General features: G+C 42.1%; 1 protein-coding gene across 4 annotated transcripts in view; it reads left to right on the top strand.

Annotated features, from left to right (window-relative positions):
* Positions 1 to 17,367, top strand: part of DZIP1 (DAZ interacting zinc finger protein 1) — a 151,245-nt gene that overhangs the window by 57,170 nt on the left and 76,708 nt on the right. For all 4 annotated transcript variants that reach the window (XM_077483032.1, XM_077483033.1, XM_077483034.1 and 1 more), the window contains exons 6-8: positions 4,464 to 4,607; positions 7,747 to 7,953; positions 8,930 to 8,978. In XM_077483032.1, coding sequence (XP_077339158.1) covers positions 4,464 to 4,607; positions 7,747 to 7,953; positions 8,930 to 8,978 — 400 coding nt within the window. The remainder of the gene's footprint in view (positions 1 to 4,463; positions 4,608 to 7,746; positions 7,954 to 8,929; positions 8,979 to 17,367) is intronic.

A 17,367-nucleotide genomic window follows, 5' to 3' on the forward strand; every position in this document is an offset into this window, starting at 1 on the left:
ACCCCCTGGTATCCAGGTTAAATAAAGTAACCACAATTCCGGTAGAAGGGACTCCTGCCTTTAAGGACCATGCCGACAGGAGGGCCGAGGCAGTGGCCCGGTCCATGTTTACGGTGGTGGGGTCAGCATTACGACCTGTGCTAGCCACGGCTTTGGTGTCCCAGACACTTACTGAATGGGCAAAGTTGTTGCACCGTGAATTGGAGAAGCAACAGTCTTCCCTGTATGTGTAGAACTGGCAGATCAGTTAGTGCATGGCCTTCAGTATGTGATGCAGCCCTAGATACGGTCCCCCTGCTCTCTAGAACATCAGTATCACTTGTGCTACAGCGCTTGATTTGGCTGAAATGCTGGTCTGCGGACCAGGCATCTAAAAAAGGACTGGCGGATTTGCCCTTCCAAGGTGAGAGGCTATTTGGAGCTTCGCTAGATGACATTATTAAAAATGTTACCGGTGGGAAGAGCACATTGCTCCCACAGTCCAGGAAGGGTAAGGACCCACGCCGTAGGCACGGGCCCGCCTTTTCCGCTCAGAAACAGTTTTCCGCCCGCCCAGGTCGGCAGGTAAATGTTTTCAGTCTGACAAGGCACCTGCTGAAGGATAGAAGTGTCCCTGGTTTCGCAAGCCAAACAAGTCTGCGAGCAAAAATGTTACCGCATGATGGTTTGCCCCTGCCCAACTCTTGGGTGGGGGGGTCGTCTTCGGGAGTTTGCAGCTCGGTGGACCTCCCTACTGTCCAGCCAATGGGTTTGCGAACTGGTTTCATTGGGATACAAGAAAGAGTTTCTTTCTTGTCCACCAAACAGATTTTTTTCCCTCCAACCTACCTCTACATCCGGCTCCTCGGGAAGCCCTGTTCCGGGATAGTACGGGACCTGCTGCTGTGCGGGTGATAGTACCTGTACCGATGCTGGAAAGGTTTCAGGGATTCTACTCCAATCTGTTTGTAGTCCCCAAAAAGGAGGGGGTATGTCCAATCCTGGACTTAAAGGCCCCCAACAGCTTTGTTAAACTGCAAAGTTTCAGGATGGAATCAGTTCACTCCCTGGTCACTGCACTCCATCAGGGGGACTTTCTGGCGTCCCTGGATATCCAGGACACGTATTTACATGTGCCCATATGCCTTGGGCATCAGAGGTTTCTGCGATTTGCAGTCGGGGTAGAGCGCTACCAGTTTGTGGCTCTCCCTTTTGCCTGGCGTCAGCATCCCGAGTCTTTACCAAAGTGTTAGCTCCAATTCTAGCGCTGTTAAGGCAACGTGGGATCGCAATCGTAGGTTACCTAGACGACCTCCTTCTGAGGGCAGCTTCCGCCTCAGAATTAGGGGAGGGTCTAGCGATCACCATGCAGACTCTCTGGGAGTTTGGTTGGGTGCTGAACCTAAAGAATTCTGTATTAGTGCAGACTCAACGTCTGGAGTACTTGGGCTTACTGTTGGACTCCTCAGAAGCGAGAGTTTTTCTCCCTTCAGACAAGGTGCAGACTCTTCAAGCTGCAGTGAGCTTTTTGGTGAACCGCAGGTGGTCATCGCTGTGCTTATGCATGCGAGTTCTGGGCCTCATGGTAGCCACCTTTGAAGCAGTACTGTACGCTCAATTTCACACTTGAGTCATGCAAAAGGAGATTTTGGCAAAATGGAACAAATCCCCATTATCCCTGGATTGTCTAATTCGGGTGAGCCAGTTAGTCAAGGATTCCCTTCTCTGGTGGCTGAGGTCTCCGAGCCTTCGGTCTGGGAGATCGTTCCTTCCTCTCCATTGAACGGTGATCACAACGGACGCTAGCCTGACCGGTTGGGGGGGAGTTTTTGGCGTACTGTCAGCCCAGGGTCTCTGGTCGCGGGTAGAATCTCAACTCCCAGACGTTGCCTCTCCACATGGTCCAGGAGGCTACAGGGGTGTCTGGTCAGGATCCAATTGGACAACGCCATGGCGGTGGCACATGTCAACCATCAAGGAGGAACAAGGAGTTTGGCCGCAGCATGGGAGGTCCCTCACATCCTCCAATGGGCAGAGCGTCACGTGCCAGCCCTGTCGTCCATATACATTCCGGGCCATAGAAAACTGGCAGGCAAACTACCTAAGTCATCAGATGTTGGACCCAGGGGAATGGTCGTTGCATCCGGATGTATTCCGGCTCCTTTGCCTAAGGTGGGGCACACCAGATGTGGACCTCCTGGCCTCTCGGCTCAACTGGAAAGTGCAGAGGTTTGTGTCCAGGACAAGAGACCCCTGGGCGGATGCGTCAGACGTGTTGGTGGCTCCATGGGGGCATTATCGGCTGATTTATGGCTTTCACCCCCCTCAAACTTCTACAACGTCTTTTCCGGGGATTCTGATTGCCCCAGATTAGCCTCGGCATCCTTGGTACGCCAACCTTGGTACGCCAACCTAGTAGGCATCCTTGATACGCCAACCTAGTATAGGTACTACAACCTAGTATGTAGTGGATGTTCCTTGTCGGCTGCCGATGCGAGAGGACCTTCTATTGCAAGGTCCGATACTTCATCCTGCTTTACCGTTGCTGGTTTTAACGGCATGGCTGTTGAAAACCAGGTACTAAGGGACCGAGGTCTGTCAGACTCGGTAATTTCCTGTCAGGTCACCTGAGACCAGGGGACAGATGCACTCCGTAGGAGTCGGAAGTGCACCGCTAGGTAGTGGACCTTAGGACTGACTGCTGTGGATTGTACCCAGGGAGATTCAGGACACAGGTCTACAGGATCACTAACACAGATCCCAATGGGAGCTGGAGCATAGATTCCCCAGGGCGTGGAGTCTAAAAGCCAGCAGGTGTTTGCCAGAGCCTCCAGTGGTGAGGATGGACTTCACTGCAGTCTGGCTCCAGGTCACGGCCCCTAGGGTCTCACAGCTCACGCTCACAGTAGACTACAGGAGAAGGAAGCAGCAGGCTGGGATGACAAGGATAGTAAGGGGATAAGGCAGACTAGCAGACAGGAACAGAGTACACGCCAAAGGTTCAGGGTCACAGGCAGACAGGGATGGTTGGGGACATGCCAAAAGGTCAAGGTCACAAGCAGACAGGAATCGTTGAGAACACGCCAAGGTCGGTAACAGAGACAAACGTAGAGCACACGGCAAGCAGGAAACATGTAGCCAAACACAGAATGGATACACAATGGTTGATCAGCACCGCTGGCTTGCAGTGCACAGGTTAATATAGGGTTCCCTGATAGGGCCTGGGGTGGAGCCATGCTTAGAGGAGAGGTTATAAAAACCACCAGGTAGAAGTGGCTGGCCTCTTAGTCTGAACACATGAGGAGAGGTTAGCAAACAGAGGAAGATTACTGCATAACCATGACATTTCCACTATGCTGAGGGCATGGAAGTCGTCTTCTCGAAAGATTTACCATCGTACATGGAAGGCTTACATCTCCATGTGTGAGGAAATGGGGTGGCATCTGCGCACATATTCAGTGTTCAGGATCCTGCTGTTTTTGCAGGGAGGATTGGATCAGAAACTTGCCTAAGCACCATCAAGGGGCAAATATCAGCCTTGGCTGTCTTTTTCCAACATCCCTTGGCGACTCACTCATTGGTGGGTACTTTTGTACAAGGGATTCGGCACGTAGTCCCTCCGGTTCGACCACCACTACCTCCGTGGGCTCTGAATCTGGTACTATCGGCACTCCAGAAACCGCCGCTTGAAAACATTAGGGAGATGCCCTTGTTAACACTTTCTCAGAAAGTAGTCTTTCTAATGGCTATTACATCTGGCAGTAGGGTTTCTGAGTTGGCGGCATTGTCATGCAAGTCTACCTACATGGTCATCCACAAGGATAAGTCGGTGCTACGTTCACAGTCCTCTTTCTTTCCAAAAGTGGTTTCGGCATTCCATCTCAATGAGGACATCGTGTTACCATCCATATGTCCTAAGCTGACACACCCGAAAGAGGTTGCCTTACATTCCCTTGATGTGGTCCGGGCTCTACGGGTATATCTGTCTGCTACGGCTCAGTTTCGGCAGTCAGACACTCTGTTTGTCTCAGTGTCCTCTGTTGAGGGGTTCCTTTTGTTGTGGTTAAAGTTATGTTTTGCTGTTTCCACCCCTTGTTTTTTGACAGTGCTTGGGGACGTCCCTAAGGTCAAGAATTAAGGAGCTGTGTCCGTCCATGAACGAAAGAGAAAATTGGATTTTTGTACTCACTGTAAAATCCTTTTTTCTGAAGTTCATTGACGGACACAGTACTGCATTTTGATGAACTGCAGGAAGTAGGGTGAGGAGTTAAAGCCAGATGGACCGTCCCCTGGGCGGTGCTGTGCAGTCTTGCTTTCTTTACATGTTTTACATGCCTAGTCCTCTCCTGAAGGTGGCGTGATAACCCTAAGGACAAGAATTAAGGAGCTGTGTCCGTCAATGAACTTCAGAGAAAAGGATTTGACGGTGAGTACAAAAATCCAATTTTTTTGTGGTTTTTTTTATGGTGTTTTGTTATTTGCAGGAGCTGACTGAAATGAAGAGACAGAACCAGCAAAGGATGTCTGGATTAGGTACTCTGGAGGAAGGCCTTCAAAATGACCCAGGTCAAGGAAAGTCAAAATATCACTGTGACACTGAAAATATGATGGAACGCTTAAAAAAGCAGGTATGTTTATAAGCCACTTGACCTCCAGTCCTTTTTTTGACACTTTTGTTTACATGTAAAAATCAGTATTTTTTTGCTAGAAAATTAGAACCACCAAACATTATATATTTTCTTGAAGCAGAGGTCATAGAGAATAAAATGGTAGGATTTGCAAATTTTGTATGTTACATGGTATTGCACAGCGGTTTTCAAACCCAATTTTATGGGAAAAAATACACTGAATTTTGAATGAAAAAAACACAATACATAACCCAATACATAACCCAATTTCGACTGGCTGGCTGGCTAGCTGTTTGGTTTGAGCTCTGGCCCAGCTGGCTGGGCTGGGTTATGGTCAGGAGTGTAATGCAGAGTGCAGGGGTAGTCGGTAGTATGTGGGATGATGAGTTTTCCCACACTACTAAGGAAAACAAATGAAAATTAATCTAAGCTGAAGCAGACACCGTGAGGGTCAAACACTACCCACTGCAGAACATATGTAAAAATCAATAGATGGTGTTGCGCTCCAAAAAATAATTCAATAAAGTGCTGATCAAAGACAACAATGATTTATGTATCCAAAGTGATGCACATACCATGAGACCTTCAGTTACTAATGTATAAAAGTACACAATGTATCAATGGATAAAAAACACAATTCAATGGTGGTCAGATTTAAGTGCAAATAAAGTGATTGTAGTGAATAGAGTATATAACCTTCAGGCATTGATGTGTAAAAGTACACAATGCATAAACAATTCAATGTAATTAAATAAAAGTGCAAGAAGTGCAGATGAATCAAAGTCTGGAAGATCTGATTTCTTCCAAACCCAAAAGGTGCAGAGTGCAAAATCAAAAGTGATGTGTAGTATCAACAGGTGGCGCTATGACTTCAGTGGTGTGGCTCTTTGCTGTAAATGACACCCGTGGGTGTACTAACTTCTTATCTTACTGCTGTAAGGTAAGCAGCATTCAGAGAAAAAGGAGGTACATGATCACTCAAAGAAGGGGGGGTCTCCTGCGCGTTCCTTCCAGGGCTCCCAGTATGTGAGCCTAGTAGGTACTTCCTCTAAGTTCCTTTCACTCAGGATTAGATCAGTAGCAAAGAACCGCTCAAATGCATCCCACCGTACGGGAAAATTGAGAAAACAAGGAGCCTCTATAGTGTAGTATGCTTAAGATGGGCATTTATTTATAATAAATCAAAGATAATCAGGTACTCACATTTAGTAACGAAAGCATGCACAATGTAAAAAACAAGCAGCGAGCTCGTGGCCAGGACGTCACTTCAGGTGTCCATATGTCCTACGCTTTACTTCACTGTCACGTGACCTTATTAGGGACATATGCACACCGGAAGTGCACTTTTATTTAACTACATGGACTACCATTGAATTGTTTATGCATTCTGTACTTTTACACATCAATACCTGAAGGTTGTATACGGTATTCTATTCAGTACAGTCACTTTATTTGCACTTTTGCACTTAAATCTGACCACCATTGAATTGTATTTTTTATCCATTGATACATTGTGTACTTTTATACATTAGTACCTGAAGGTCTCATATTATGGGCATCACTTTGGATACATAAATCATTGTTGTCTTTGATCAGCACTTTATTTATTTTTTGGAGCGCAACACCATCTATTGATTTTTACATATAGTCAGGAGTATGTAATGCAGAGTGCAGGGGTCAGAAAGTAGAGAACTGAGTGACAGTTTACCACATCTATAGGAAAGTAAAGTATGTATTGAATAGTCTGACCCTTAAAATACAGTATATTTAACAAAAAAGGCACCTAAAGAGTTTAGAAAGTATACATTGTTGGCATACAAAAAGAAAGCCCAGGTAAGATTACCCGGGAGGGAAGTGGCTACTGAGGCAGCAAAGGGCAATCATGAAGACTGATAAAGTACAAAACGATTTATTAAGTTCAAGGTTGAGGAATAAAAACATAGTCAATATACAGAAACATTGGTAGTGTCTTCACTGGTATAAGTTAATAGGATACCACACTGATATAGAGAAGTGTGAGAGACAGACAATGGACAGACAGACACACGGAAAATCACATACAAATAACAAAAATCAACGCAAAGTCCGGACGCAAAAAACACCGTACACACAGCCTAATTAAAAAAAAAAAAATTCATTCCAGTAGGATACAGTATAGACAATCTGTATGTGTATGGCCCCCAGGGATAGGAAAGTACAGTTAGGAAAGCTGTGCTAGGCTTAAAGGGAAGGGCGGCTGTTGCTGGGGTTTGTGAAATAGAAATAACAGACTATATCCTATTATTTTGAACATCCGCACATAAATCCATGCTGTGATCACTAGGATCCGATGAGGAGTGGATGGAAGTTGCTCGTATCAGCTATTTAGTCTAGAATGTAGCGCTCCTAGCATAAAATGAACAGTCACCACATTTAGAATAAAAAAGACTGCTGCTTGGCGTCCATTGCCTGCTGTTTTAAGAGGCAATCATCCCTTAGCCTAAAGATGGATGCCTGCGTGTATGATGTTGCTCAGGTTTCCAGGTCCACTGGCGTATAGAGTGCAGTCAGATCTGAGACACTTGTGCAATAGAAGTAAAGTTCATCAGGTATCTGAAAGTACTGGCCAAAGTGAATTGAGACCCAGATGATAGGCAGACCGTGTATCAGATTATCATGCAGCCCTTTGAGCAAATGCAATTCCTATGGAGTGCTTAAAGCAGAAGGCGACCCTACATTACCACATCCTGTAGATTGCAGATCTTCCAGGTTCACAGCTGTGATCGTAGAGTCCATGCTGTGTATCCCAGGCTATCTGTGACCAGGTGAGAGGATTCAGCAACCCGGTAGCTGTGGGAGCTGGATGGTTCACAGGGTGATTCACTGTAGTTGAGTTTAAATCCACATGTAGTTCGGATTTCCAATCATCTCACTGCCATTCCTAATGCCTGTTGGATCAGGGAATCATTTGAGTGGCGTCACGTGACTAATGACGTCAACACGTTTCGCAACGTAGTGGCGTAGTATACATTGTTGGCCTACATTGGGTTTGTAATGTCTGCATGGGGGTTCAATGCACTACATTTTGTCAAATTAGTTCAGTGCTGTAAAATAGGCTGAAGAATGCTATAAATATTTCAACCCATTGATTTCTTTAAAGGAAGAAAAGTGGAGACATCAAACTCAGGAACTTAAAAAAGAATATGACCGGGATAAGAATCAGACCATTCAGCTGCTTCGGCAGGAACATGATCTGGAAAAGAACCGAGTTATACAGTTGCTTCAGCAAGACTTTGATCGGGAAAAGAACCAGATTGTACATCAGCTTCAACAAGAGCTTGACAGGGAAAAGAATGAGAAAAACCAGGTCATACTTCAACTTAATCAAAAACATAATTGTGATGAGAGCAAGCTGGGCATTCTTGTTTTTTTTATTTAAATGAGAGCCACACTCAAATGTTTTGTTTGGAAACCATTTGGATAGGGCATTTTTTTAAATATGTTTTTATCATCTTCAAGTAAATAATACCTTTTTAGCATATTTTTCTAATCCTCTAACACATAGACATGTACCATCTTGTCCTGCAAATGCTGCATGTGTATTCTGACCTACATTGTGGTGTGTGTGCATCCCCTTGAAACTGCCTTACTGAAACTATACTTACTTGAAATATTGCACATTAAGGTGCATGTGGGAATGCAGCACAATGCAGCAAAAAGAACTGAATCCAGTCTAAGGGCCAGTACACACCATAGAAACACAGACCGGATGTGTTCCAGATGCTTTTATGCATGCGTGCTGTTTGACGCATTTTGATATGTTCCAGTGCATTTTTGGTGCAGTGCAGTGCAGTGCTTTTTTCCCCCCCTTCCTTTTTCATAACCTTAAATAAGGACATGCGTGTTCCAGTGCGTTTTTGGTGCATTTAGGTGAGTTTTTTATGCGTTTTACAGCGTTCCAGTGCAGGAAAAATGCAACATGTTCTACTTTTTTTTCTGAAACTGGAACGCACTGGAACTGCAAGCACTGGTGTGAACTATACCATTGAAAACCATATAACCTACTTTCCATGCATTTTTGACGCAGGAAAAAACCACACTGAACTGCATGTGGTGTGAACTGGCCCTAAAAGTACAAAATCAGATTGAAAGATTTTTTATTTTTTATTTTATCTCTTTATCAAGATGTTTGTTTATCCTAGCTGTATATAAAGGACAAATAAGTTGTACTACTGAGTTTCCCTCCAAAAGTTCAGGAGAATATTCAGTGAATGCAGAACAACCCGAAGTAATGATTTGCCAGAGGTACCTAATTGTTGCTTATCTTCTTTATCTTTGTTCAGATGAAAGAAATATTGACCAAACCACCCCCAGCTGTTAAAAAAAATCCTGGTAAGATGTTTGTCAATCTGCTTGTAAATATTGAAAGTGATATGATACTTATTGATGTCATCAGGGTCATGAACATGTTACAGGATACTTCAGCTAAACCAATATGTCTGTAACAACTCAAACAACACCATATTCCTAAGATTTGAAGTCATCTTTATCCAAATCTGTTTTTTTGTGGATAGCGTGGCGAATGGCTAAAACCCCTGTCGCTTTTTTTTTTTTGTTTCCTATTGGGGAGATTTCTGTTTACTTTCTCTTCTGGGAACACGTTTTACCAATGTCTGTATGTAGCACTGTACACATAGACTCACATATTCTTGGACATTTAAAGTTAAAATCTGGGCACAAAAATGTTCCATTAACTATTTTCCTCACCAAGTGTTTTTACAAACCCAAATATTACATAAGCAATATAATAAAATTAGCAGTGACATTACCACTGTGCTATACATGGCCTGTGTAGAGAGCAGATCTGTGGGAGGGACCCAGCAGGCTCCACCCACTACAGGCTGCCTGCATAAAACTACAGGAGTGGGTAGAGACAAGATCAGTCACCCTGCACAAGGAGGGAGAGCAGCAGTAACCAGCCCTTTTTACAGGAAGCTCTTGCACAGAGGCAATATTCCACAGGATCATTGCACAGATCTGAAATACACAAAGCACACAGACAGGAAATGAAAGCTTCAAAAAACTCACCCCACCATGCCAATACCATGGGTGTATTTATACTGTCCTGGCATTTTTAGGGCCTCAAGAAATTAGAAAGGCAGTCAGTACATCAGAATTGAATAATTTTCAAATGCCAGTTTTTAGGCTCTAACTTTCACACAGAATAAATAATGTACATTGATTTAGGTTATTCTTACCAAAAAAATGTAGCAGGATACATTTTGGCCTAAATTCATGGAAAAAAAAGAGTATTTGTTTGCAGATATTTAGAACAGAAACTAAGAATTTTTTATTTTTTTTTAAATAATAAATATTTCATTTGGGCACAGTGTCACATGCCTGAGTAATTATCATTCAAAGTGTGACAGTACTGAAAGTCGAAAATTGCCCTGGACTGGAAAGCGAAAGTGTCTAGACTTGGGGTGGCTAAAATAAATAAGTTGTTTTACAAGGTGAAGTTTCTCTGTTCACATATGCTTTAAAGCAGAATTCAGACACCCTAAGCTCCTGTACACACGGTCGGAGATTTCGACAACCAAATCCGTCGGATTTTGTCCGTCGGGTCTTGTCCGAAACTGTTGCATACACACGGTCGGACAAAGTTGTCGAAAAATCCGATCTTTCAGAACGTGATGACGTAATTTCGTTATGATGGGACTACATTCAGGCTAGTAGCCAATAGCTTTGATGTAGGAATTTGATCTGAGCATGCGTGGCACTTGGTCCGATCAAAATTCTCTACACATGATCGGAGTATGTCCGATCGGCCCAGTTGGTCGGGAAATATTTCCAACAAGTTGGAAAATTGGGTCCGACGGATATTCCGACGGAATCAGTCCGATGCATACCACACACAGTTGGATTATCCGACAACACGGTCCGATAGGACACATTCCGACGGATTCTCCGACCGTGTGTACAAGGGCTAAGACAGGAAGTGTGTTACTGGCTGGATCACCTAGTGAGAAAAGTAAAAAAAAAAAAAAATATATATATACAGCCTCCAAATCTAAGGATTAAAAAGTTGCAATATATTACTTTTTTGTTTTTTTGGGTTTAATTCCGCATTAAGGCCTTTTTCTCCCTGGTAGGTCAGGCTATAAAAACTTCTGTGATGGGCATGTGTGTTTTTCATAGTAAAAAATAAAAATATAGAAGAACCGCGCTATTCAACAACAGGAGTAGCTTAAGCCAGATCAGTATAAACCTCTGTATAAATATAGTATACCTGTATGTAAAATACTACATAGGCTGCTGCCCCCCGGAAAAAAAGGGGATCCCTTAATAGGATTCCTTTTTAAGAATGAAATAACTGAAATGGTATCGGGTTAAGTGGTGCTACCTAAAAACAGGTTTCCATTCCAAAATGGACTCGTAGAGGATAAATAGATAGCAATAAAGGCCAAGGTCTTTTTTCCAAAGAACCCAATAGTCTCCCTCAGCCTAATACTAATTAAACTCTATGTTGATAAACTCAGGAAAACAGAAAAAACATCAGCTACACCCAGAGAAGATTATATCTAACAGTGAGTGTAATAAATCTATAGGCCACCAGGGGCAGTGGTCACAAAACATAGAATTCTAATATCGGGGACTAATAATCAAACCCATTACATATTAAGTCTCCAAAGCAGCGGAAATATCAAGAACTGATGATGTTGGAACAGGCCCGAATACTTCCTTACAAAATATAATCAAACCCTCAATCTCAAATAAATTAAATTATAAGTTTAGGCCAAAAACCTGAAAACCACGTGTACCGAACTACATATACAACCTAATGCGATTATAAATCAAGTCGCAGAAATGCGAAAAATTTTTTTACACTCAATGGTAAACCTGCTACCAACAATACCATAGGTCCCCTATACCAGTGTAAAGTGATAAAGGTATATATGTATATGTAACGTTCATTAATAGACAACCTAGATTCACATAGGTATACTCAAACAGTGTTTAGTGCCAAAAAAAATATATATATATAAACCTAAAACAGTGTTTATGTTAAACCCGTGTTTAGTGCCAAAAAATATATATATATAAACCTAATAACTAAATATAAGGAATGTGTAAACACTTCACAAACCAGAACCCATGGCAAAAATAAGAAATGTGTGTGTATTAGTGCACACAAAGGGTGAAAGATGCGATAATAATAAAAAACCTTTTAGTGATAAAAGCTAAAAAATTCTCTAAACCATAAAAAATATATATGTGAAAAGTGCATATACACATAAAAAATGAAAAAATAACAATAAAAATAAAAGTAAAGTGCAGAAAAATACAAAAAAATTATATATGTGAAGTATACAGGACAAAGAATATATATATAAAATAAGTCCCAAATGAAAGTTCAATGGTGTTAATCCAGAAAAATCCTTAAAAATCCTTAAAGTGACTTTTGTGCTTCCTATGCAGTCTTCACTGTGACTTCTGTGCTCCCCACCAGGAATCCTACTCACCAGAAGTAAATACCCCTGCAGGGGTTGTACGCCTTAAAGATCAATCTCCAGATATCCCGTTCTTTACTTTGTAGTAGATGACTGAGCATGTATCAACATGGATTCCATAAGTCCTCATGAGAAAAAAATGGAAGCCTCCATAGTGTAATCCGTTATAAAAAATGATTTATTGGCACAGTAGATGTAAAAATATATATATAAAAAACAACCATAAGAGGCAAAAAAACAGCACAACAAAAAATCAAAACAAGAAAAAACAAAAAATACAAAAAAATGGCCACAACTCTCATAAAGTGAGTTATATTGTGAGACCACAGTTCATCAGGGTGTAATAATCTCCCCAAAAAATTCCGGATTGACCCCAGAAATTACCATAAAAATATATATAATATTGCTACGAACATAAACGTAAAGTGGAGTCACTATCTAGGGAAACCAGAACAAACCTCCCTATAGAGGTGATGGATCTCAGCTGTGTTCCCCCTGGGATAGAGTCCTTTCCGTAGTGTTCAAAAACAAAAGCGCAATTCTTCCTCGGAAACCGTATGATGGATACGCGGTTTGCGCTCCACCTGCGTACCAAGCACCGACGGCGACCCGGAAGTGACGCTTTGACGGATTTTTAAGGATTTTTCTGGATTAACACCATTGAACTTTCATTTGGGACTTATTTTATATATATATTCTTTGTCCTGTATACTTCACATATATAATTTTTTTGTATTTTTCTGCACTTTACTTTTATTTTTATTGTTATTTTTTCATTTTTTATGTGTATATGCACTTTTCACATATATATTTTTTATGGTTTAGAGAATTTTTTAGCTTTTATCACTAAAAGGTTTTTTATTATTATCATATCTTTCACCCTTTGTGTGCACTAATACACACACATTTCTTATTTTTGCCATGGGTTCTGGTTTGTGAAGTGTTTACACATTCCTTATATTTAGTTATTAGGTTTATATATATATATTTTTTGGCACTAAACACGGGTTTAACATAAACACTGTTTTAGGTTTATATATATATATTTTTTTTGGCACTAAACACTGTTTGAGTATACCTATGTGAATCTAGGTTGTCTATTAATGAACGTTACATATACATATATACCTTTATCACTTTACACTGGTATAGGGGACCTATGGTATTGTTGGTAGCAGGTTTACCATTGAGTGTAAAAAATTTTTTCGCATTTCTGCGACTTGATTTATAATCGCATTAGGTTGTATATGTAGTTCGGTACACGTGGTTTTCAGGTTTTTGGCCTAAACTTATAATTTAATTTATTTGAGATTGAGGGTTTGATTATATTTTGTAAGGAAGTATTCGGGCCTGTTCCAACATCATCAGTTCTTGATATTTCCGCTGCTTTGGAGACTTAACATGTAATGGGTTTGATTATTAGTCCCCGATATTAGAATTCTATGTTTTGTGACCACTGCCCCTGGTGGCCTATAGATTTATTACACTCACTGTTTGATATAATCTTCTCTGGGTGTAGCTGATGTTTTTTCTGTTTTCCTGAGTTTATCAACATAGAGTTTAATTAGTATTAGGCTGAGGGAGACTATTGGGTTCTTTGGAAAAAAGACCTTGGCCTTTATTGCTATCTATTTATCCTCTACGAGTCCATTTTGGAATGGAAACCTGTTTTTAGGTAGCGCCACTTAACCCGATACCATTTCAGTTATTTCATGTGTGTTTTTCAGACTTTAACAGTCTGGTCTAAATATATGGCTAGGGATCCTGGATCCATTTTGACAGATCCCTCTGCCCCCTATCATCTGGAGCTTTTAGCAGTAGCCCAATGCTACTGAATATATGGATTAACAGATATGCTCTTCCAAATATCCTGAATGAGCCTCTTGTTTGCACATTTGTGAAGAATCTTTTGGTTCTAATGTTGGTCTGTGGAATTCATGTACAAGAAATGCCTCATGAGGATGTCCTTGACAGGCAATGCCTCTTTGGCAACTTCTCAGAGTCTTACATCAAGAAAATCACAGGGGGAAGAGTACCCTTTTACTTCAGAAAAAGGACAAAACTCTTGAAGATAAACCTTCTGTCCCAAGGAGCCAAGAATTGTTTACAGTATTTTTCCTTTCTCCCAGGCTTTTGGGTCCAAGTCAGGAACCCAGTTATGCCATAAGACTTGGACCTCTAAACCCACTAGGTCCAGGAACAAGCTCTTCTTTCTATGAGGGGGTACACCCACTCATCAGTTGTCAGCCTATATGGCCATCTGGTCCCAGGACATTTCAGCTATCTGGGTCCAGAACATTTTGTCCATGTGATAGTGAGCCCTTGTAGATCACCAACTCAGGGTTTCCGGGGGAAGAAGAGTCTATACAACAGCCTGCTTCTTCATCAGGGCCCCTGATAGTGGGGATGGACTTGCAGCAAGCTGGAACCAGGTCGCTGCCCCCAGGTACGTTCATATGAGGATTTAGAAACCACTAGCATGTGCAAAGTACAATGTCAGGAGACAGGAAATCCAGGAAACAAGTCAAGGTCCGGGCGGGCAGCAAGCAAGCACAGTACATGCAGCTGGGGTCAGTACACAAGAAGTCAGACACAGAATACATGTATTATACATTACCAGGAAGTGATAGAATGAAAAGGAAATATAAAACCACAGAATAGCAGGCGATGCCCATAGGTGAGCGCAGAAGCCAAACACATGTAACAGGAATGAGAGGACTAGGAGAAGCACTACAGCAAGGAGGTAAGAGTTACACAGGCAGGAAAACTGCAGGCTAAATCGTGACAGTCCAGAGCCTAAAATCTCAAGTTTCGGTTTCAGGGACATTCACTTGTGGATTATCCAAACCATTTCCTGCTAAAAGAACAATCAGTCCAGACTCTGCCAGCCAATGCCCAATGGACAACGCAGACCCTTCTATCCAGAAGCTACCTAACCATTTGCATTTGCAGTAGCCGTTGCTCAACATTCTAGCAGCATGAAGCCAGCAGACCCAATCTTTTGGATCACCTCATGGATCCGATCAGCAAAAACAAGATTTGCCCTGCAATGGTAGATCTCTATCCAGTACTGGAATTGGGAAGATCCTTTCTCCTGATTACCTGCATACCAGCCTCTCTGCCTGGGTTGGTGTACTGAATACCCTCAGGGTATATAGCACTTGGTTGTTGAAGAAAGCTCAGCTTCCGATCATTATTGTGGAACTCAGGACAACCAGGATGTCCCTTCTTCACAGGACCTACTTACAGTATTGCAGGGTCACCCTATCAGAATATATTCGGACAATCAATCTCTCGACTACAATAGTATGGTCTCCCTACCATTATTTAGTTGGATAATGTCATAGCAGTGGACTACATCAGCTATACATCAACTATAGGGAGGCCTCAAAAGTTCAAAGAGAAGCAGAGCTGATTCTGGCTACTGCACATCCCGTACCTGACCACTGTGCACATTACAGGCATGAAACCTGACAGTGCAGACTTTCTCTGTCATCAACATTTAGATCCCCAAGATTGTTCTGTTCAGCAGGAAGTGTTTTATACTCTCTGTCACAAGTTAGGGACTCCAGAAGTGTATCTCCTGGAATCCAGGTTCAACAACAAACTGGACAGGATTGTAGCCAGCACCAGGGTTTCTCAAGCCTTCAAAGGTGATGCTCAGTTCACCATCCTGCTTCTCAGTCGCTGGCTTGGCTGTTAAAGCCCAGGTAATGAGGGACAGAAGCCTAGTGGATACACTCATCCCAGTGCTCTTGAAAGCCAGGTAATTGATTTCTTGCAAAGACTATCATCCCACCTGGGAGGCCTATCTGGTGTAGTGCGAGGCTAGGGATCTCCATCCCAGGAAGTACTCTGGGACAAATCCTGTCTTCTCCAATCCAGACTGGATTAGGCCTGGAGCACCATCAAGGGTCCGAGCTCAGCCCTAGCTTTCCCTTTTCAAAAGTCCACTTAGTGAAAGCCTTTGTGCAGGATATTGCTCACATTATCCCCCCTGTATGTGACTCAGTGGGATTGCAGCCTGGTTTTGTTGCCCTTTTAGAATCTGCTCTTTGAATCCATCGGAGATATTCCACTGGCTACCTTTACTCTTCAGGTTGTTTTTTTATTTTGTTGTTATTACCTTTGCAAGGTGTGTCTCTGAGTTAGAAGCCTTATCTGGCAATGAGCTTTCAAAAAAAAAAATATTATATGGGTATAAGGTTCTCTTGCGGCATAATGCCTCTTTTTCTTTCCAAGGTGGTTTCTTCCTACCACCTTAACCAGGGCATAGTGCTTCTGTCCTAATGGCCTGCTTCAAAAGGAGTTTTCTATCCACTGTCTGGATGTACTATGCCATGTGTGAGCCTACAGCTACAGTTTCTTTTAGACAGTTTAATTTTTTTTTTGTCATTCTGGAGGATCCCCATAGGGAACATCCAGCCTCTCATTCCACTATTGTCAAGTGAATTAGACAAGTCATCCAAGCCTACAGTGTCACAGAAAAAGTTTCTCCCTTTCTGGTTAAGTCACGTTCTACCAGATCAGTCAGTGCTTCATGGAATTTTTAACACCAAACATCTGTTCCCCAGGTTTACAAGGTAACCACCTTGTCTTCTGCTTACATGTTTTGAGGTTTTACTATTTGGACGTTTTAGCCTCTTCTGATTCCAGTTTTGGATGTAAGGTCCTTCACACAGCTCTTTGAGTTTTAAAGCCCCGTGTTTGCCTAATTTAGTCATGAGCCTGTTGGCATTTGTTTTCTGTGTTGTCCAATCCCTCAGTTGCATTGTTTTTGGACATTCCAATTGCCTAAGTATAAGATCATGTGTTCTGTAATATATGAGTAAAAAAATTGAATCCTTTTTGAAAAATCCTACTTTTCAGTGTATGTAGTCAGTTGCAAATTCTACCAATACAGCGCCAGTGTTACATAGTAGGGGAGGTTGAAAAAAGACCTTCAAGTTCAACCTATGTGTGTAATTATATGCCAGTATTACATTGTATATCCCATATGTGTTTCCCACTGTGTTCTTGCTAGTATAACCAGCAGCACAGACACTAGGTCTTGTGACATCCTTTTTTGATAGCATGAGTCCCATGCTGCACTCCTAAAATAAACATCACTATAGTGGTCTGCCTAAAATAAACATCACTATAGTGGTCTGGTCCTTCTATTGGTTTCCTCTATTCTGACCACCAGAACTCTGTTCCTATAACCCTAAGTGAGCCATTTTTTCCATTTGGTCCCCTATGCAGCAGTATATTTTAAACAAAGAGTAATCCCT

The sequence above is a fragment of the Lithobates pipiens genome, unplaced genomic scaffold, assembly GCF_037356315.1.
Source record: "Lithobates pipiens isolate NorthernLeopardFrog02 unplaced genomic scaffold, aLitPip1_a1.2 Scaffold_16, whole genome shotgun sequence".
NCBI classification, from domain to species: domain Eukaryota; kingdom Metazoa; phylum Chordata; class Amphibia; order Anura; family Ranidae; genus Lithobates; species Lithobates pipiens.